The sequence below is a fragment of the Salvelinus sp. IW2-2015 genome, linkage group LG7 (assembly GCF_002910315.2).
Source record: "Salvelinus sp. IW2-2015 linkage group LG7, ASM291031v2, whole genome shotgun sequence".
Taxonomy (NCBI): Eukaryota; Metazoa; Chordata; class Actinopteri; order Salmoniformes; family Salmonidae; genus Salvelinus; species Salvelinus sp. IW2-2015.
Genome location: NC_036847.1, coordinates 8651987 through 8674424, shown reverse-complemented (window position 1 = coordinate 8674424; position 22438 = coordinate 8651987). Strand labels below are relative to the sequence as shown.

Here is a 22438-nt window from a genome sequence, read left to right as displayed (position 1 = left end):
AGTGGCCCGGGTCTTACTGAACCCCTCCCGGAGGTCCYGGTGCTCTGCGGAGCTGGCAGAGAGGTCCGGGGCAATTTCCTAGGAAGACGTCCCGGGGCAGGCAGAGCTGACTTCAGGCAATGAGTGTGGCAGGACGGGCTCCAGCCCACGGTGGCACCAGTAGCCCAGTCAATGGAGAGATTGTGTTACCTGGAGCCAAGAGAATCCAATACCATGGGAACCAGCAGAAATTGTATCGTCTCGCTGTGGTTCCCCGACACTCGTAGGTTGACGGAGGTGGTCTGGTGGGTGACCCGRCATATAGAGCACCCGTCCAGCKCCCTAACACCCATGGGAATRGAGAGGGGTTGAGTGGGGATACCCAGTTTGGACGCCAGTGTAACGTCATGAGACTCACATCGGCCCCTGAGTCGATGAGTACCTGGAGAGAGTTGGACTGKTCGCCCCACAATAGGGTGGCATGGAGAGGGGGGCGAGTAAGGGGAGAAGAACAATTATCTTTAAGACCCACTAGTGTACTCACTCCAACAGATGAGCTAGGTCTCTTGAAGGGACAGGTAGACACAAAATGACCGGCAGTACCGCAATACAGACAACTCTAGGTCACAAGTCTGCGTACTCTTTCGGCTGGAGACAGCTTCGCCCTGCCGAGCTGCATCAGCTCAGGAAGAAGTGCATCGGCAGTCTCCGGAGGCTCTTGGAGGGACTCGGGTAGGCTCGGATCCTCTCGGGGACGTAGACGCCGGGGACTTTCGGAGTTCATCAGCTGCAAGGTGGGATCCCTCTGTGAGTGATTTGGACTGCAATCGTACCTCTTCCGCAATCGGACCTCTACGTTCCTGTAGCCGACCATCAATCCGGATGATTAAAGCGATGAGTGAGTCGAGATCTGTCGGTAGTTCTCGGCCTGCCAGCTCATCCTTTACCTCCGACAAGTTCCCGGATTATTGGAGAACAGTGCTTCCAGGTTCCAGGTACCCTCCGCTGCTAGCGTGCGGAACTCCATCGCATAGTCTGCAACACTGAGGGTGTCCTGCCGAAGCTGGAGTAACTTCCGGGCAGCCTCTCTCCCGGACACCGGAGCCTCAAACTTTTCTCACCTCTGCCATGAATACCTCCAGACTGAGGCAGATGGCGGATTGTTTCTCCCACACCGCCGTGGCCCAGGCGAGTGCCCCCCTTGACATCAGAGTAATAATGTACGCTACATTCGAGTGGTCCGAGGGGAACGAAGAAGGGTGTAGCTCAAACGAGGGAGCACTGGGAGAGAAAGGCCCGGCAGGTTCTGGAATCTCTATCGTAGCGCTCCAGGGGAGGTAAGCGGGGTTCCCGGGAAACCGGGGTGACGGCGCTGCTACCAGCCGAGTTACAGAGGGGCTGGGAGGTTACTGTTGTGGTAGGCTGCCTAGTAGGCAACCCACAGAATTTCTCCCGCAATGCGTCCAAGACTAGGTCGTGTCGTTCGGCCACGGCCTGGAATCCTTCCATCAGACCACGAAGCAACTCCTCTTGCCTACCAATGGTGGCTCCTTGGGAGGAGATGGCGTTGCGGAGCTGGACCAAGTCTACTGGGTCAGTCATAGCCAGTTCGTACTATCAGGTATCAAGGTAAGACCCAAATGCAGACTGTGTGAAGTAACAATGTTTATTGTAACAACAAGGGCAGGCAAACGACAGGCCAAGGCAGGCAGGGGTCGATAATCCAGAGTAGGAGCAAAGGTACAGGACGGCAGGCAGGCTAAGGGTCAGGGACAGGCAGAGTGGTCAGGTGGGCGGGTACAGGGTCAGGACAGGCAAGGGTCAAAAATTAGAAAAAGAGAGGCTGGGAAAAGACAGTAGCTGACAGGACAAACGCTGCCAAGCTTGACAAACAAGATAAACTGGCACGGACAGACAGCACGGACAGACAGAAAACACAGGCATAAATACCCAAAAGATAAGTGGGGAAGATGGCGAGGGGGTGGAGGGGGTGGAGACAAGCACAAGGACAGGTGAAACAGATCAGGGCTTGACAATGAGCTTGGTTCAACTGTCGTACCCCATCAGAACTCAAAATATAAGTTTGAATGTTTGTAAATAAATAAGGAAATGTAAACAACMACTGTATAGCCTAAAAACATGGTTAAAACTATAATTTTGATAACATGGATAGTCAGTCCTTGCATCCATAGCGTAGTCTATTGATTTGAGAGTGGTTGGATTTCTCCAGCCCCATCCCTCAGGTTTTACTGAAACAGTTGCAGGGAGAACACTTAGTCAATGTTTTGATTAAGAATTCTTGCTTTAATGGTCTTGTTTAGCACTGACAGGAGGCACCAATTCAACTTAAATACGTTTCTGTCCTGCATCATAGAGATGGATAGAGGGCACATGCTGCCCCTGCTAAAACATGCTGTGTGTCAAGTGTGCCCTCTATCTATCTCTATGTCTCACATTCAACCCACCAATATGGATCGTATACAGTGAACATCTGTACTGTATCAGTTACAGTATGAAACTGTGAATTGTAGCACAGAGTTGTTAAATGTCATGATTTTATATCCTGACAAGGGCATTTGTTGTTTGCTTATCAGAGCAGAAACAGAAAGAGGGTTGTCCAGAAAACATATCATCGAAGGTAAGCCATTTTAAGCCACTTTTATACTGAGTTATTATTACATGTACAGTGTGGTAGCCTATATATTTGCAGGATATCAATATGACATTTGGATCCAATCCAATCATTCACTAGATTCAGTACATACTGTATATACAGTGCATAAATGAGAGCATTAAAAACAAACAGGATTCTGGCTTTAATGTAAAGTATTACCGTTATCTTGATGGTCTTTGCCCTATATAATGCAGGACTAAGGGCATCGCTAGACAGACTGCAGCTAGAGTATGTGGATGTCGTTTTCGCAAACAGACCGGACCCCAACACACCTATGGAAGGTAGGCAGCACTCTTCTTTGAATGCTGTTTGTTTACATTCATCTGTGGTATGTTGAGTGTATCTGCTGCACCGTGACATATTCTTGTCATAAACAGASCACCTTGCATCCAGTGGTGCAGCGGTGCAGTAATAATGTTCGGTCAGGCTAGAGTATCATGCGTACATATTATCTACAGACAGATAAATGGCTCTATGGTTTGGACCTTAAGGTTACATTTACTTTTATTGGGTACATAAGTCTAAGTTTTTGAATCCTAGATGTAGAGATAGGACACAGTTGACAGCTCAAACATCCTCTTTCCATACCAACTGCAGTAATATATGATTGTCTAAACCCAAACCTACCGAACAGGGGCATGGGCAATGGATGACAAATTTCTATTCCTGTCACTGATTGAAATGGTCAGTAAAGCATTGTGAACTTTGAACTTGAGCTCAGTCAGTGCATGATGGGGCTCGCTGTATTGGGCTGTGGCTCCCACCCTGCTGCCCCTTATGTATACTTCCAGATGTCATTTCATTCACAGACTGGTCAAYGTCTTCACTCTCTTTTTTTTGTCACCAGGAGACCCATTTCACACCTCAAAGTCCAAGACATTCATCATAGAAGGTACATGGTACCCTTAGTCAAAACAAAGTGTTCAATCAACACCCCTTTAAACGAAAGGCATTTTATGGCAGTGAGTTGATAAAAGTAGTTCCCCCTCCATTATCCTACCATTCAAAACCCCCTTTAAATCCATAAAATGTTAGACTTTTCGTAGTGCTAGCACAAAAGGGTGGTCTACTGTAGTAGATTGAGTGAGTGTTTGATTCATACTTGATAACGTTACATCTTGTAAGTACGTTTTGGAGAAATTCACAGAATTTCATGGATCCCTCAATCATTGTAAAAAAATGAAAAATCCGTAACTTGTTTCCTTTCTCATTTTCACTTCAAAAGCATTTTTTCCTCATGTTTTCTCCATCAGTTCATCAGTATAACCGATATGTTTAGTTGTMACAAATACATCAACTGTTTCTGGGCTTATAATGCCAATAATGCCAATGTGGGCAATTTCAGTCGTCTTGAAAAGGCAATTTCCACTTTTTGTTGTTGGAAGAAATGACACTTAAAGATGTCCATTCTCTCCCCGGCTGACAATTGTAACCAAAATATGATGTAATCCTTCCAGAATCCTTTGATTTACTCAGTTTGGTGTCTTTCTATTTCTATTTCTCTTTCTGTTTCTTTTCTCTCACTCTCTTCAACTGTAACTTATGCCAGATCAAGGCAATTATGTAGAGTTCCATACCATATAGAAAGAAAATCAGGATAGGAGGTGTACCAAGCCACGTGTACCATTACAGTAGTCATAAAACATTGTGAAAGCCAACGTACCCCATGCCAAACCCCTCCCGACCATTACTGTTGTCGTTAGCATCACTCATCCCTCCCATTTCTCATACGACTTGGTTTCCTTTTATTTCCTTTTATTTTGCAAGATGGCCGCTGCCGGTGCTGCTGCGGCCTCCTTTGTGAACGCTGTCTTGACTGCAGTGTGTCTCTCTTGCCTGAACATGCAACCCATCAGGGCTTTGTTCCAGCCAAGCAGTAACCCAATTATACTAATCAGAGTCTTGATTAAATACTAGTTAATGGGTAGAATAGGTTTTAGACTTGGCTGGAACAAAAACGTGCACCCATATGTGCCATAGGAGGGAAAGAATGCATACCCCAGGCTAGATGATGGTTTTGGAGCCACTGAAGACTTATTCACAAATCTTCCTTTTTTTCTCTTTACAACAGTTAAAGCCTGTACAGATATAACAGCCGAGACGAGACAAAACGTTTTTATGCAGTTTTAGAACAAAGTTTGCTTGATCTGAATGGTCTAGTTTTAGAATGTCAAATTTTGGCTGCTGGAGTTTACAGAATTCAACCTGTCAAAACTTAGCGAAAGACTTGAGACGAGACTGGTCCGTTTAGCCAATCAGAAAACAGTATGTTGACGTTCTGTGTTAGCCAAGCAGGTAGGTAGCTAGCCAAGCAGACAGCTAGCCAACTATTTTGCTCTAGCTAGCCTAGCTTGCTGATATCTCTCTGACAAGTTACAAAGTGTGCTCTATTTCTGGTGCATGTATTTCATGATACTTGTTTGCTACAACAAGTGGTAACTGTCTCAGAGTTTTTTTTAAATCTGAATGCGCATCTTTAGTCAGCTGTTCTAAAACACATCATTTTAAAACTGGCTAGTTTTTTTCTCGTCTCCTCTCTCCATATGTCAGCGTTATATCTCAAATAAAATAAAATAACATTTTACAGCAGGTATAAAAGGTGCAGTGAAATGCTTGTGYGCTAACTCCCACAACATTGCAGTTCAATAATCAATATCAACTAGAAAAGGACATTTACTGAAGTAAATGTGGTGTGCTTGCTAGTCTTRAATTCTTTATGGTTGTGAAATAGTAGTATTAGTGGTAGTGACGGCAGTAGTGATGGTAGTAGTGGTAATGGTAGTAATAGTGTTTTCATAGGCTGTGTTAGCTATAGTGACCTATTTTGGAGTGGTTTGTAGGTGTGGAGCTATTATAGTGGGTTATAGTGGGCTAGTATAGTAGGCTCGAGTACTATATCATCATAAGCAATATCATATATTTTTAAGCTCTCAATGTTTTAGTTGGAACATTCTGTAAGTTTTGTGCCAGTTATTTCAGTTTAGAATGTTGAAGCCTGCATTCCACCATTGAAATAAATGGGGATAYGACAAGCTTCATAGTTTATAAAGTATGAATGGTATCAAAAAACGGTGTTGAAGCCATCTAAGTTGAGTCTGTCTCCACATGTCAACATTGGGGTGGTGTTTGTAGCTGAAATGGATCAAGAGCAGTGGTGAATCCAAATGTTGCCTTTGAAGTCTATGGAGCTTTTATGCAAATATAAAACTGTTATAGTTCCAAAAGTACAAAGAGCATCAACAATCTTTTTACATGCAATCTAAGTTGAGTCAGTCTGTACATGTCAGCATTTGGTTTGGTGTTTGTAGCGTTAACGGTTCAATTAGTATTGAAATCTATTCTTAGGATGTCTATTTATAGTGATTTTTTTCTATGAATTAATGTTGGCTAATCCAAATTCTTCGCTTTAAAGCTTTTATGGACATTTAAAATGGTTATAGTTCAACTGGTATAAATTGTATCAAAAAGCTGAATTCAAGCACACTATTCCAGAATGGTGTCAACGTTTTTGAGTTTGTATGGCGTTTCTAGCTTAAACCATTGAAAACTAGCAGCGACCTGTATTTCTTCTATTAAAGTCTATAGCCCCTAAAATATATTTGGGTTTATGCAAATATGGTTGTAGTAAGAAAAGTATAATTAGTATCAAAACGTTTTCTTCAAGCAACAGTACCAGTGCCAATCTACACGTTTTAAAGTTGCTTTGGTGTTGGTATATTTAACGGCTCAAGAGTATTGGCGAATCCAAATACTTCCCATTTAAGCCTAGGTACCACCATTAAACAGGAATAGTTCAGAAAGTATACATGGTATCAAAACGCTGAATACAAGCAACCTATTCCAGACCAGTCTGCACATTTTAAAGTTTGAATGGCGTTTCTAGCTTAAAAACTTCTTATGGCTGCAATCCCGTTAACGGGATCGATATGACAACAGCCAGTGAAAGTGCAGGGCGCCAAATTCAAACAACAGAAACCTCATAATTTAAATTCCTCAAACATACATGTATCTTATACCATTTTAAAGGTAATCTTGTAGTTAATCCCACCAAAGTGTCCGATTTCAAATAGGCTTTACAGCGAAAGCACCACAAACAATTATGTTAGGTCMCCGCAAAATCACAGAAAAACACAGCCATTTTTCCAGCCAAAGACAGGAGTCACAAAAAGCAGAAATAGAGATAAAATGAATCACTAACCTTTGATGATCTTCATCAGATGACACTCATAGGACTTCATGTTACACAATAGATATATGTTTTGTTCGATAAAGTTCATATTTATATCCAAAAACCTCAGTTTACATTGGCGCCATGTTCAGAAATGCCTCCARAATATCCGGGAGAAATTGCAGAGAGCCACGTCAAATAACAGAAATACTCATCATAAACTTTGATGAAAGATACATGTTTTCCATAGAATTAAAGACACACTTGTTCTTAATGCAACCGCTATGTGAGATTTCAAAAAGCTTTACGGCAAAAGAACAATATTCAATAATCTGAGAACAGCGTTCAGCCACAAAAGGAAGCCATACAGTTACCCGCCAAATTGTGCAGTCAACAAAACTCATAAAAAGCATTATAAATCTTCACTTACCTTTGCTGATCTTCGTCGGAWTGCAATCCCAAGACTCCCACTTCCACAAGAAATGTTCGTTTTGTTCGGTAATGTCCATCATTTATGTCCAAATAGCTATTTTTGTTAGCGTGTTTGGTAAACAAATCCAAAGTCAGGAAGCGCGTTCACTAAAAGCAGACGAAATGTCAAAAAGTTCCGTAACAGTCAGTAGAAACATGTCAAACGATGTATTGAATCAATCTTTAGAATGTTTTTAACATAAATCTTCAATAATGTTCCAACCGGAGAATTATATTGACTTCAGATGTGCGATGGAACAGAGCTCCCTCTCATGTGAACGTGCATGGTCAGAGCATGGTCAGGTCATGGTAGACCTGACTAATTCCTGTCTCCTTCGGCCCCACTTCACAGTAGAGGCATCAGMCAAGGTTCTACAGACTGTTGACATCTAGTGGAAGCCGTAGAAAGTGCAAACTCATCCATATCCCACTGTGTATTTAATAGGGGCTGGGTTGAAAATCGACCAACCTCAGATTTCCCACTTCCTGTTTGGATTTCTTCTCAGGTTTTTGCCTGCCATATGAGTTCTGTTATACTCACAGACATCATTCAAACAGTTTTAGAAACTTCTGAGTGTTTTCTATCCAATACTAATAATAATATGCATATATTAGCAACTGGGACTGAGGAGCAGGCAGTTTACTATGGGCACCTCTGGGCACCTTTCATCCAAGCTACTCAATACTGCCCCTGCAGCCATAAGAAGTTTAAACGATTGAAGACTAGTTAAGGGCTACATTTTTACCATTCAATTCTATGGCCRTTGAAATGCATTGGGATTTATGCAAGTATGGTTGTAGTGTTAAAAGTTTTTTCAAGTGCACTGCAGATGGTGAGCCTACACGTTTGAAAGTTGTTTTGGTATCGGTCGATTTKACGGTTTTGACGCTACAGGTGGGTGCGGAGAGAATAATAAGAAGAAGAAGTTTTAACAGTTTCTAAAAATGAACATATCATATAAGAGTTATTATGCATAGTAATAGCCAGATATGTACACAATTGGATCTACAGTATAGATAATGAATGTGCTATGTCAAGTACAACTGTATTTACAAATATAAAATGGGTAGTATCTTGGTCGCGGTGTTGAATAAATAATATATAGTAGAGCAGCAGTGTTGACTGTGTGTGTGTGTGTGTGTGTGTGTGTGTGTGTGTGTGTGTGCCTTCAGAAATGATTCACACCCCTTGTCTTTTTCCACATTTTGTTGTGTTACTAGGTGGGATTAAAATGTATTTAATTGTTTTTTTTTGTCAATGATCTACACAAAATACTCTTAATGTCAAAGTGGAAGATAAATTTGAACATTTGTCAAAAAAAATTGAAAAATAAAACACTAATATAGCTTGATTATATAAGTATTCAACAGTGATTACAGCTTTGAGTCTTTCTGACTATGTCTCTTAGAATCAGAGAGGTGCGGGGGGCTGCCATAATCGACATCCACGTCTTCAGCGCCCGGAGAACAGTGGGTTAACTACCTTGCTCGGGCAGAACAGATTTTTACCTTGTCAGCTCTGGGATTCGATCCAGCAAGGATGCCTGTATCTTTGTAGTGATTGAGTGCATTGATACACCATCTAAAGTGTAATTAATAACTTGCTCAAAGGGATATTCAATGTCTGCTTTTTATAAAAATGTTACCCATTTACCAATAGGTGTCCTTTGCGAGGCATTGGAAAACCTCCCTGGTCTTTCTGGTTGAATCTCTGTTTGAAATTCGCTACTTGACTGAGGGACCTTCGAAATAATTGTGTGTGTGGGGAACAGGATGGGGTAGTCATTTAAACACTGTTATTGCACACAGAGTGAGTCCATGCAACTTATTATGTGACTTAATAAGCAAATTTGTACTTTAGGCTTGCCATAACAAAGGGGTTGAATACTTATTTACTCAACAAAGGGGTTGAATAATTATTTACTCAAGACATTTCAGCTTTTCATTTTATATTAATTTCTAAAAATGTCTAAAAAAGAATTCCACTTTGACATTGTGTGTAGGTCAGTGACACACAATCTCAATTTAATCAATTTTTCATTCAGGCTGTATCACAACAACATGTGGAAAAAGTCAAGGGGTGGGAATACTTTCTGACCGCACTTTAGGTAACTGCTGTTTGACTTGACATGAAACTAAACTAGAGTTTAATCCCGGGGCTGAGCTAGTGCTTGTATGAAATGTGTTTGTAGAATGAAAAAAATCCTCTATTGACTGAGGTGAATGAAGCTCAATGGTAGTGGCACCTTGTAGTGGGTCGAGTTATTAAGTCATTCACAGTTGTCTTTCAAACGTGTAATTATAAAACATTAGTTACATAGTGGAACAAGAAAATGTGTAATAACATATAACAGAATCTTCAGCAATTGGATGTGTAATTATACATTCCTTGTTCCAATTGTGTAATAACTGATAGCGCTACAACCTTAATACATATAGTTACAGTGTAACACCTATGTAATTACTATGTTGTTACTACAGTTATAACTGTAATTACATAGTAATAGGGGAAACATAAAATACTGAAAATCTCATTATAATCTGACAGCATGACATGTTTAAAATTAAATTGTGCTGCCAGATTMTAAGATTTACAGTATTTTTTTTCACAGAGCTGTTCTCTTTAAAACATGCTTTTAAAACAGCCTGTTTTTAAAATGTCATATTTCTTAAATAAAAGTAGCATGAAAAGCTTTGAAGAAAACTCTGGGTTTTGGATTGACCCTACTGCTGTTTTGACTCTGGCATGAATAGTGTTGTTTTGCCCAAATAAAATTGGTATTTGACTGCCTATTTGTGACTGTAAAACCTTAACGCATAAATACCTTTGTGTGTCAAATCAAAACAAAAGCCAAAAAAAAGAAAATCAATGTGTCAATTGGCTCCAAAAAGGAATTAAGTAGTATCCTTTTCTCCCCATATGTTTCACTGCTCATTATTTAAACTGAAGTATACATTAACCAGGTAGCTCCTTTGTGCTTTTACCCTTTGTCCAAAATTCTATGTGGACTTTCCTTCTATCTCCTCTTTCTCTTTCAATTCTCGTATATCCCTCTCCTCAATACCTTTCCACCCTCTCTCTTAATCTCACCTGTTCCCACCACTCCTCTTCTCCAATGTCGGGGCCAATGGGTGAATGGTGTCTTTTGATTGGCAGAGACGGTGCGGGCAATGACCCATGTGATCAACCAGGGGATGGCCATGTACTGGGGAACGTCGCGCTGGAGCTCCATGGAGATCATGGTGAGTTGGAAAACGGTTGAAACACGATTAAACCATGGATTACACAAAATAATCAATGACTTATTCCCATCACTGTATTGTTACGATATTACATTGTTCGTCCCTGAGTCTGTTTGCTGCTGTTCGTTGTCTGTCCTATAGGAGGCGTACTCAGTGGCCAGGCAGTTCAACCTGATACCCCCTATATGTGAGCAGGCTGAGTACCACATGTTCCAGAGGGAGAAGGTGGAGGTGCAGCTTCCCGAGCTCTTCCACAAAATAGGTAAGTTACACAGCAACCGTCTGCCTCCCTTCGGTTTGACCCATAAAGGTGGATAGAGGATGCACTTACTACAACGATAAAATATGTGTGCCCTCTTTCCATCTCTATAGTTCCAGCGTTTAATAAGGGTAGATCCTGAAAGAGCTGAGGTCTGCCATTTTTGCCACAAACATACTCCATGTGCTGCTATTCATGTTTGGTAATGTGGCTAATGCTAGCCAAAAGTTGTGATAATTGTAATGTAGCTAATATACAGTATTTGTATTTTGAATGAATCACYCTTAGGAGTTGCTCTCAGTCCAAGTAGCTTGTCAAGGCACATAAAGACCAAGGCATGGAAGTCATAATAGCGGTAAAGCTGGGTATTCATTAGGCACCAAATGGAAGAAAACGGACTGAAACATAGAGGGCCTACCTGAACTTGTCCAATAAGAAACGCTTGTTTTCGGTTTCCGTTGCAAAACGTTTTGCTACAGTGTGCAATRATGAATATGATCCCGATGTCTCTGTGCAGGTGTGGGTGCCATGACGTGGTCTCCGCTGGCGTGCGGAATCATCTCAGGGAAGTACGATAGTGGGGTACCCCCGTACTCACGGGCCTCACTAAAGGTAACCTTTGACGTTTGACGAGTGACTGATGCCTTATCCTCTCCAGCCCACATCTGTCACACCCCTTTGCTTGTGGTTGTAGTTGGTGTTGTTTTCTTGTCCTGCCACTCTGCCACCTTCCTTTCTGCTAACAACAGTCTATCCTGATAGTACATTGTTGTAGGACGTTCCTCTGAACTAATGCGTGTCAATTGAGGATTGGGGACTTTTGAGTGTCAGGAAAGCCATTCAGTGTATATCTTTGTCAGCCAGCTTCAGTTGAACATTCTTTGGAGATTCTACACACCTACGCACAAATACACACACCACACACACACACACACACACACACACGCACGCACGCACGCACGCGCACAGCACGCACGACCACGCACGCACGCGCACGCACGCAACGCACGCACGCACACACACACACACTGTGCTCTTTCTACAGATGTGTGATGTACCATGCTGTCTATAGCTCTCCTCCTCCTGTTCACTGATATCTGGCTTAATAATCCTCCAATGAAGGGATCTATGCCATTGATTTCCTATGTCATACACTCCACTGGTGGAACAGCTATTTAAGTCCACTCAAGCACACAAATGTGAGCACAGAACCAAGGTCTAAGACAAGGGGTAGCTGTGTGTGTGCAATAACCAGAGGCAGTCATTACAGTCTCTGTGTAGTTCACTCACATAGAGAACTCTGCTCTGCCACTGGTGAGAGATCCACACACACTGGATGCGTTATGTATGATAATGTATAACTTTCAGCCATTCACAGAAAGGCATCTCTGCACACCAGAGTTTCTGGATACAGTAGTCCTGAGCAAGAGTGGTGTGTGATGGTGTGTGTGTGTGTGTGTGTGTGTGTGTGTGTGTGTGTGTGTGTGTGTGTGTGTGTGTGTGTGTGTGTGTGTTGTGGTGTGTGTGTGTGTGTGTGTGTGTGTGTGTGTGTGTTGTGTGTGTGTGCTGTGACAGAGCTACCGTGGATGAAGGACAGATCCTGAGTGAGGAGGGGCGCCGTCAGCAGGCGAAGTGAAAGAGCTGCAGCCATTGCGAGCGACTGGGCTGCACCCTGCCCCAGTCTCGCATCGGTAACACACACCTGCCGCTCTCTCTTTTTCTCTCTGTCTGTCTGTCTGTCCTGTCCAGCCATCCGTCTGTCTGTGTCTTTTGAGCTCCAACGTGTTAGTCAGTCAGTAAGCAGTCTGTCCGTCAGTCAGTCTGACTTATGCAATCTATCTAACAGTGTTCACAACAATGTCAAATTACCAGAGTTAGCAAATGAGCTAACCGTCGTCCATAGTCTGTCGTCTAGTAGGACCTCAAGTGGGGAGGTTGGTCAAGTCCCTGGTAGTCAAATCTTCGATGTGTTGGTTCAGCTTAACGTCACAGTGTCTGAGAATGAGTCTTTGTGCTCACCTGAAGTCACTTAGTTGCACTGGACGTGTGTGTGTTTTCTTCACTCTCACTGTGCTTTGTGCTCCACACACACATTGTTAATTTACCTGTTGTGTTGTTCCCTTCCTCAGCATGGTGCCTGAGGAATAAGGGGTGAGCTCTGTGCTACTGGGGCCTCCAGCACAGAACAACTGTGGAGAATCTAGCAGCAATACAGGTCAGAAGTGAATACTCCACACACACACATTCACACAAGTACTCACATTCACACATAATGTACTTATGCATGCTTGCTCACATACCACATACACATGATCTCTCTCTCTCTCTTTCACACACACACACACACACACACACACACACACACACACACACACACACACACACACACACACACACACACAACACACACACAACACACACACACACAATGGGTGTGAACCCAGGTGTGCAAGAACTCACATTCACACATACTTATGGATACTTGCTCACATACCACATACACATGCTCTCTCTCTCTCTCCACACACTGAGAATGACCTTCTAAACGAGCACTGCCTCTAAGTGGTAAATACAGTACCTTCGGAAAGAATTCAGACCCCTTCAACTGTTCCACATTTTGTTACATTACAGTCTTATTTTTTTTTAAACACACAATACCCCGTAATGAGAAAACCATTTTTTTGAAATGTTAGGAAATGTATTAAAATTGAAAAACTGAAATAGCTAATTTACACAAGTATTCAGCCCCTTTGCTATGAGACTTGAAATTGAGCTCAGGTGCATCCTGTTTCCATTGATCATCCTTGAGATGTTTCTACAACTTTATTGGAATCCACCTATGGTACATTCAATTGATTGGACATGATTTGGAAAGGCACACACCTGTCTACATAAAGTCCCACAGTTGACAGTGCATGTCAGAGCAAAAACCAAGCCATGAGGTCGAAGGGATTGTCCGTAGAGCTCAGAGACAGGATTATGTCAAGGCACAGATCTGGGAAAGGGTACCAAAACATTTCGGCAGCATTGAAGGTCCCCAAGAACACATTCATCATTCTTAAATGGAAAATGTWTAAGATTAATCCTGGAGCTGGCCGCCCGGCCAAACTGAGAAATCGGGGGAGAAGGGCCTTGGTCAGGGAGATGACCAAGAACCTGATGGTCACTCATACAGAGCTCTAGATTTCCTCTGTGGAGATGGGAGAACCTTCCAGAAGGACAACTATCTCTGCAGCACTCCACCAATCATGCCTTTATGGTAGAGTGGCCAGATAGAAGCCACTTCTAAGTAAAAGGCACATGACACCCCGCTTGGAGTTTGCCAAAAGGCACCTAAAGTCTCTCAGACTATGAGAAACAAGATTCTCTGGCCTGAATGCTAAGTGTCACATTTGGAGGAAACCTGGAACCATCCCTACGGTGAAGCATGGTGGTGCCAGCATCATGCTGTGGGGATGTTTTTCAGCTGCAGGGACTGGAAGACTAGTCAGGATCGAGGCAAAGATGAACAGAGCAAAGTACAGAGAGATCCTTGATGAAAACCTGCTCCAGAGTGCTCAGGACCTCAGACTGGGGCGAAGGTTCACCTTCCAACAGGACAACGACCCTAAGCACACAGCCAAGACAACGCAGGAGTGGCTTCAGGACAAGTCTCTGAATGTCCTTGAGTGGCCCAGCCAGAGCCCRGACTTGAGCCCAATCTAACATCTCTGGAGAGGTCTGAAACTAGCTGTGCRGCACGTCTCCCCATTCAACCTGACAGAGCTAGATAGGATCTGCAGAGATGAATGGGAAAACTGTGCAAAAACAGGCGTGCCAAGCTTGTAGCGTTATACCAAAGAAGTCTCGAAAGGTGCTTCAACAAAGTACTGAGTAAAGGGTCTGAACACTTATATGTTATATTTTTATTATAAATTAGCACATAAAAAAGAAGCTGTTTTTGCTTTGCCGTTATAGGTTATTGTGTGTAGATTGATGAGGCACATTTAAAAAWAWATMTATTTTAGAATAAGGCTGTAACGTAACAAAATGTGGAAAAAGTCAAAGGGTCTGAATACTTTCCAAAGGCACTGTACATCTGCGACATCTGCTTAATTTCCAGAACATTTTGTTGTTGTTTTGTTTTTTACATTGTGGCACAATTAAAAAGTTTTACCTTATTGGGAAATATTTCCCTTTGGGGTGATAGTCTGTTTGCTTGTATTTGTTTACTGTTGTTGACATGGATTTGATGACATGTGTCGTGGCATTGAATTTGAATTCCAATGGGGACATTGTGTTCATTATGTCACTCTCCTTCTCTCACAGGTTCTTCCAAAGTTGTCGTCCTCCATCGTGCACGAGATGGATAGTATCCTAGGCAACAAGCCATATAGTAAAAAGGACTACAGATCCTAGAGGCTGCCTGAGCAACATTGTTGGGCGGAGGTCAGCATCTTCCTTCTTCCTCGTCTGCGACCAGCTTCAGTTGAACAAGACACCAGGCACCATGGGAAATATATAGCCATTGAACCACTTGGGAAAGTCAATCAGAGTATCTAAATATATATATCTTTCTCCCAACCCAAAGATTTTAGAGGAGACTTGGAGACATTTCCCATCCAAGGGATATTCACCATTTCAGTGAAACATTTGCTTCAGCGTAAAAAACACATTTATTTCAGCTCTAAGGGGAAAACACAAAAAGTCACGCACAGGTCTGCCTTGCATTAATTTCCTGCTTGGCCATCTTATTATTATTTAGAAAAATAGATGGGACCCATWGCAAGTCCTTAAATGCACTTCGTTCATAAACTATTTATTCTATAACAGATTCTTGATTGAAAAGGATCAGAATCCAGAACCCCTTTGAAAAGGTTTTTGTCTTGTATAGGTCCCATAAAATGAATTGATCCAGCACTCCATTAAAGATGCACTGTGCAGAAATCACAAAAATCACAAAAATTCTAATAGTTCGCTTAATTTCAGTATATATGACAAAACAAGCAAGTATAGTGTAGAGAATCACTGTAACATCTAAACCGCTGTGAAATATATTCTCCATAACCAACAATATTGTATTTTCAGCTGTTTGAAGCTAGTGTGCAAAACCGAAAGTAAGACAAAACAAAACCTAAGAACAGGAGCACATAGAACAGATCTGCCGCTTCTTAGACTTGCTTTCAATGAGAATGACATATCTATAACACACTTTTCTATGTGAATTTGGTCAGGTCGCCCAAAAAGTTACATATTGCAACTTTAAATAGCTAATACATTGGTGGTATTGAAGACTGAACAAGATAATTTTTGTTGAGATTACCAAAGCTGATACTATTCCATGCGTAGATAATAGAAATAGAATGATGAGTGGACATGATTCTGTATCTGATATAAAGGGCATGTGTCCCACTACTCTGATGATGAGTTGAAAAAGGACATTGAACACTTAAACAGTTAGTATGGTTAAATCACACCCATTCAACTAAGGCAACTTGGGCTGCCATCTTTTCAACTGGCAAAAAGTTGAGATCTTGCCTGCACCCACTCTTTCTTCAGTTTACAGACTGAACCATTGTGAGTTATTTCTGAATTTCACCTAGCTACAAGACTGTACATCTGCCAGTCTGTGTGTTTTTGTTGTTGTTGTAAGCCTACCGAATGGCAGTGTCTACCCTATTCATTGTATTTCTTCACTTCTATATCTTTACACACACACTCCCTCCCTCTGCTTCAGTGTGAAGAGGGCAGCCCTCCCAGCCATGTACAGTAATGGCTTTTCAGAGAGCACTCAGTGAGAAAACCCCTTGCCTCAAAACTCTGTCACATCCTATTGTGACTGGATCAGGTTAAGGGTTTTTWACTTTTTACTCTCTGTATCGCAGAAGACGGGGTCCCGGGATTGGTCATGCAATTTTCCCAGAGTGCTAGATAAAACAGCTTCCTGTGTTATGAAGTTATGTAACACAAAACAGAACAAACTGGCACCACCAAAAACTGTACTGTATAATACTCAAGGCATCTAAGTGGTTTCTGCCAGTCAGAGTGACTGTGTTTTTATTTTATTTCAGTCTCAACGTCGCTTGAGTTTAATTTAGGAACGCTTTCATGCAGCCTAGTCTCCTTTCCTCTGTCATTGAAGATGTGGGAACATGATATTTGGGAACACAGTTGCAAACATAGTATGTTCTGTGTTTGCAATGTTGCATTTACTGGCTAATGATGTTGTGTCCCTATTCTAAACAATGTTCAAAAGCATTTGTGACCTAGACACACTGGTTGTATCTCATTCTAAATGAGATAGAGATAGAAAGAGAGAGAGAAAAAAAGAGAGAGGGACATGTCTCAGTCAAAGTCAATGCTGCAATCCTCAGGAGTATCTTTGTTGGGTCTTTGGCGCCACCTTCAGGTCATAAAACATCAGTGGCAGCATTGATGTTGATATTTCTTGTCTGAGAAAACACCAATCCTGTCTACAATTGGTATTAAAACCTGATCCATGCTTCACCTTAATATTTTTAGTTAAATATTTTGATTTGATAATGAAATTTTAATTTGGCAAGATTACTTGCCATTATAACGACATGCTCTAACTATGGCAATGGATGGTCGATGGTATGATACCATTAACAAGACAGTGAAGTCTGCAGTAAATACAATTTTGTAACACCTTACCCTCCAGTTTTCATAAGTATCTATACCCATTGGAGTTGTGACACTGAGATAGTTGGCCCACATCAACTCTGCTGTCCAACCAGTTACTGAAATAAATGACTGGGTCTGAAATGACTGGAACTTGAGCATTAGGTCTGATGATAGTTTAAGGTAGGCTGCTGGATGTGCTTCCAGGATAACTTAGCCCGTAGTTCAGCACAACATAGGCCTGCAAGATTGATGGGTTGTCCAGATTTGCAGGACACCAGACAAAAAAAGTGACTGTTTATATATTRCATGGGCACCCACTATGACACTACTCTTTAGCTAATGTTGATACAAATACAGCATATTGTCTGAGTGTAAACATACAGCTTTTTTAAAGTTGTATACCTATGTTTTTCATGTAACATACCTATGTTTCGTATGCTTAAATTATGTATCTAAGGATTACAACTGGCCTCGCCTGTAAGGCTTTTGGCTTTCACCAAAGCTCACGACTGAGCAACATATAGGAAACATCTTATTTTAAAGACAGGTTATATACTGTAACCGCTCAAATTGTACAGTTGCATATGTGTGTGAGTGTGTGCATGTGTTCATGAGTGCGATCCTGTGTATGTGTGTATACCAGTAACCAACACTGCAATGTTTCGTCCTGTGTGCTCTGATGTTGACTTTGTCAGGACAACAAAATATTTGTTGCATGTGCATTTCTCTGAGCTTGTGGTTACCAAGGCCTGGTTCTACCTAGTCCCAGGGAGCTACTGCACAAGGCATCTCTACATCAGACTGTCACTTAGAAACATTAAGTAAAGGAGTGTGTGGGAGCTAGCCTGGGTGCCAGGAGAAAGAGATGGGCACCCAAGCTATGCGTGAGCCTCATCCTATGAAAAGTGATTATTTAGCCACGGATCACTCTCTTTGGGTGTGTTCTTAAGTAAATGTACATTATGTAACATTTCTATCCTTTCCAGATTGATGGAATGCTGGTCAGKCACAAGTAAATGCAGCCCGAGCATCTAGTTAAGGCACGCTATGAAGACACACACTATGTTGTAGATAAGAGCAAACACAATCAACTAAGTAGAGTACGCTACTGTGCAATTCATGTAAAGGGACTAATTGACAAGCTATTTTAATGGTCTTATTTTTTACACACACAAATACTGTGCAGCATAGGAATCTTTAATATAGTCAACTGCAAGCTATTTGTACATTTGCAATGTCAAAATACATAATGGATTCACAGATTCTTTCTGTACTGTATATAATCTAAATTCTGTATATACTGTATGGCTGTTAGCTATCACTTTCTGCCTTTGTTTTATCTTCTGTTCCTTTTGCAAGCATTGCTTACTGAATTGTGATTGAAGCAGACTTTAGGTGAATTGTGTTTACAGCTTGAGAACGTATAAATATAAAAATAAATGCTATAAATAAAAATAAACGTATTGACTTCATACAGAACATGACTTGACTGTGTGGAAATTTGTTCCCATTGAAGATGATCAAATTTGTAAAGCAAAGACACTTAAAGCGGTTTGAATTGWTTATATTTTGTCGTAAACATATCCAATCTGGAGAAAAAAGTGATGATGAAACAAGGGACAAAAATATCAGATTGTAAATTAGTTTGTTCATTTTCAATTTCAATTCATATCAAAATACAATGCTAATGTTGTCTCTTGACCAAGGTGCCCTTGTAAATTACATTTTGATTATGTAACATTTTGCTAGCAACACAACACAGGCTGCCAAGATTGATGGAGTGTCCAGATTTCCAGTACACCAGACAGAAAAGTAACTGTTTATATATCGCATGGGCACCCACTATGACACTACTCATTAGCTAAAGTTGATACAAATACAGCATATTGTCCGAATGTAAACATCCAGCTTTTTTTTATGTTGTACGGTTAAGAGTGTTTACATTAGTGAGTGGTTACATTGGCTAAATGAGATAATTTAAACTTTAAACACAAAGCACTCCAATACAAACTTCTACAAARACTCAAAAGTCTTCTCTGAAGGCCAAGATGGATAATGGTTATAAAGGTAATGAATCTTCCTTTAGAATATTGAGTATGGGAAGCAGTTTGGGTCTTTGAATGTCAAAAAAAAGATACACGTCAAAAAACAAAATGCTAATTATATGCAAATGTTGGCCAATCACAAATAAGGGGAGTGTAAAGCCAGTTAGCTCATTCATGTTAAAGGTTTTCACTTAGACTGGTCCTTTTTAAAGGGCTCGTCAGGGATTTGAACTATGGACCTCTTGCACCCGAAGCGATAACATTCCTCTATACCAAAGAGTCACTTTCTAGCTTATATAAGGCATTGCTGATAAAAGATGACGGGTAACAGCCAATATGTCTCTAATATGTCTCTACAGGTAACTTTTTTTTATGAATGAGAAGACTTTATTTACGTTTCTGACCTTCGTAATTTCAGGCTCATCCAAGATTTGTAGCAGACACAAATCACCCTCTAAGCAGTATCATACACAGAGAAAAAGGAGCCAATTTCAGCGGTTTCTCTTAAATCTAGCATCTAGCAACGCTGTGTGCGTTTCAGTGAAGACATATTCTGAGAATTGTGATAAATGTTTTAACTACGACTGGTCCTTTTTAAAGGGCTCATCTGGGATTTGAACCCAGGAACTCTCGCACGTGAAGCAAGAATCACACCCCTAAAACATTGAGCCACTTTCTAACGTATGTAAGATGAAGAAGACATTATTTACGTTCCTGACCTTTGTAATAGCGGGCTCATCCAAGATTTGTAGCAGACACCAATCGCAATCTAAGCGAGAATCATACACAGAGATAAAGGAGCCCATTTCCGCTGCTTCTCTTAAATACTGCTTAAATCTAGCATTGGCTGTGTTTCAGTAAAGACACATTCGGAGAATTGTGTTGAAGGTTTTTACTTTGACTTTTCCTTTTTAAAGGGCTCGTCCGGGATTTGAACGCTGGACCTCTCGCACCCGAAGCGTGAATCATACCCCTAAAACAACGAGCCACTTTCAAGCGTATATAAGACAATATTGAAAGTCCCGTGTGGCTCAGTTGGTAGAGCATGGCGCTTGCAACGCCAGGGTTGTGGGTTCATTCCCCACGGGGGGACCAGGATGAATATGTATGAACTTTCCAATTTGTAAGTCGCTCTGGATAAGAGTGTCTGCTAAATGACTTAAATGTAAATGTAACAGCCAATCTGTCTCTACAATAACTTTTATTTACAGATGAGAAGACTTTATTTACGTTTCCGATCTTCGTAATAGCAGGCTCATCCGAGATTTGTAGCAGACACCTAGCAGACATCAATCACACTCTAAGCGAGAATCATACACAGAGAAAAAGGAGCAATAATTTCAGCTGTTTTTCTTACATCTAGCGTTGACTGTGAATGTTTCAGTGAAGACATATTCTGAGAATTGTGTTAAAGGTTTTCACTTAGACTGGTCCCTTTTAAAGGGCTGGTCCAGGATTTGCACCCGGGACCTCTCGCACCCGAAGCGAGAATCATACCCCTAGACCAACAAGACACTTTCCAGCGTATAAAAGGCATTACTGATAAAAGACGACGGGAAACAGCCAATCTGTCTCTACAGGAAACAATTTTTTACGGATGAGAAGACTTTATTTACATTTCTGACCTTTGTAATAGCGGGTTCATCCAAGATTTCTATCAGACACCAATCGCACTCTTAAGCGAGAATCATACACAGAGTAACAAGTGCCCATTTCAGCTGCTTCTCTTAAATACTGCTGAAATCTAGCGTTGACTGTGAATGTTTCAGTGAAGACATATTCTGAGCATTGTGTTAAAGGTTTTCACTTAGACTGGTCCCTTTAAAAGAGATGGTCTGGGATTTGAACCCGTGACCACACACACCCAAAGCAAGAACCATACCCGTAGACCAACGAGCCACTTTCTAGTGTATATAAGATGAAGAAGACATTATTTACGTTCCTGACCTTTGTGAAAGTGGGCTCATCCWAGATTTGTAGCAGACACTGTAGGAGTTATTACTTAGACATATAGAGACACATATCACACTATTGAGCAATAGATAGTTTCTTTGGACAATTTTGTAAACAATGTGGCCACACAACTATAAAAAGGTAAGCTTGTTCTTACGTAGTTGAAATGTTTGTATGAATTGCTTCAGAGATCCTGTCTCAGCGGGAAGGGTGTCACGTAGGTCTCTCATTTAAATTTCCTAAAAACCCAGTAAATGCTAAGAACTTTTGAATTCAATTGAAATTGCATGCATGTGAGATTTTGTGGGTTGTGAAATGTAAATATATATGTGCATGTGTAGGGACTAAGTGAGTAGGGGCTGTGAACCTTGCGGGCGTCGGGTGTTTAGCGGAGGGAGCATGCACTCGTTCTGATCGGACCGTTCCAATGTGTGGCCTGACTGGTGCGGTTGTTTGCGCCCTCTAGCTGAGATGCCCGGCTATAATATGAGACAGCCCATACGGTCAAAACAGATTAAGTAGGTAGAAAATCCCGTAATACCTCTTCGAYAAAATTAGTAGAAGGAAAGCTTGGACAGGTTACTTATGAATACAGCTCTAAAAAGAATAGAGGACTGCATAAATAAGTAGTTAGAAAGTCCACGATACCGCCCTTTAAAAAGGAACATTTTAGAAAGGGGTCCGCTTGGGTGGCATAATTCACGGCTACCGCTCCTGTTGAAAAGAGGAGGACTGAACGGGTGAATATAGAGGACGMGGAAGAAACGCTGGCCTGATTGTGCGGCGTTCAACTGCAAAATAAATCCTGCGGATGAAAACGCTCCGTCTAGCTAAACGGGGGTCTGTAAATCGGTAGGTCACGCCACGATATTGCTCTAGAATAGAATAGAGATCAGTATTGGGTGGGTGAATAGGGTATGAAGACAGGCTGGCCCGATTAGGTAGTAGTCTTGTCATATCGTAAAGAATCCTATAAGTATAATTCCGGTTTATGTTGAGGAAGTGGATTAAATTAGTAGGAA

At 41.5% G+C, this 22438-nt stretch overlaps 1 protein-coding gene and 1 pseudogene across 1 annotated transcript in view; both read left to right on the top strand.

The window, feature by feature from the left end:
• LOC111966911 (voltage-gated potassium channel subunit beta-2-like) overlaps window positions 1–18899 on the top strand; it is a 45727-nt pseudogene extending 26828 nt beyond the window's left edge.
• Window positions 18900–19780: 881 nt separating this feature from the next.
• Window positions 19781–22438, top strand: part of LOC111966910 (transient receptor potential cation channel subfamily M member 1-like) — a 20758-nt gene continuing 18100 nt past the window's right edge. Inside the window, exon 1 of the mRNA XM_023991858.1 lies at window positions 19781–19822. Within this exon, the coding sequence (XP_023847626.1) occupies window positions 19781–19822 (42 nt within the window). The remainder of the gene's footprint in view (window positions 19823–22438) is intronic.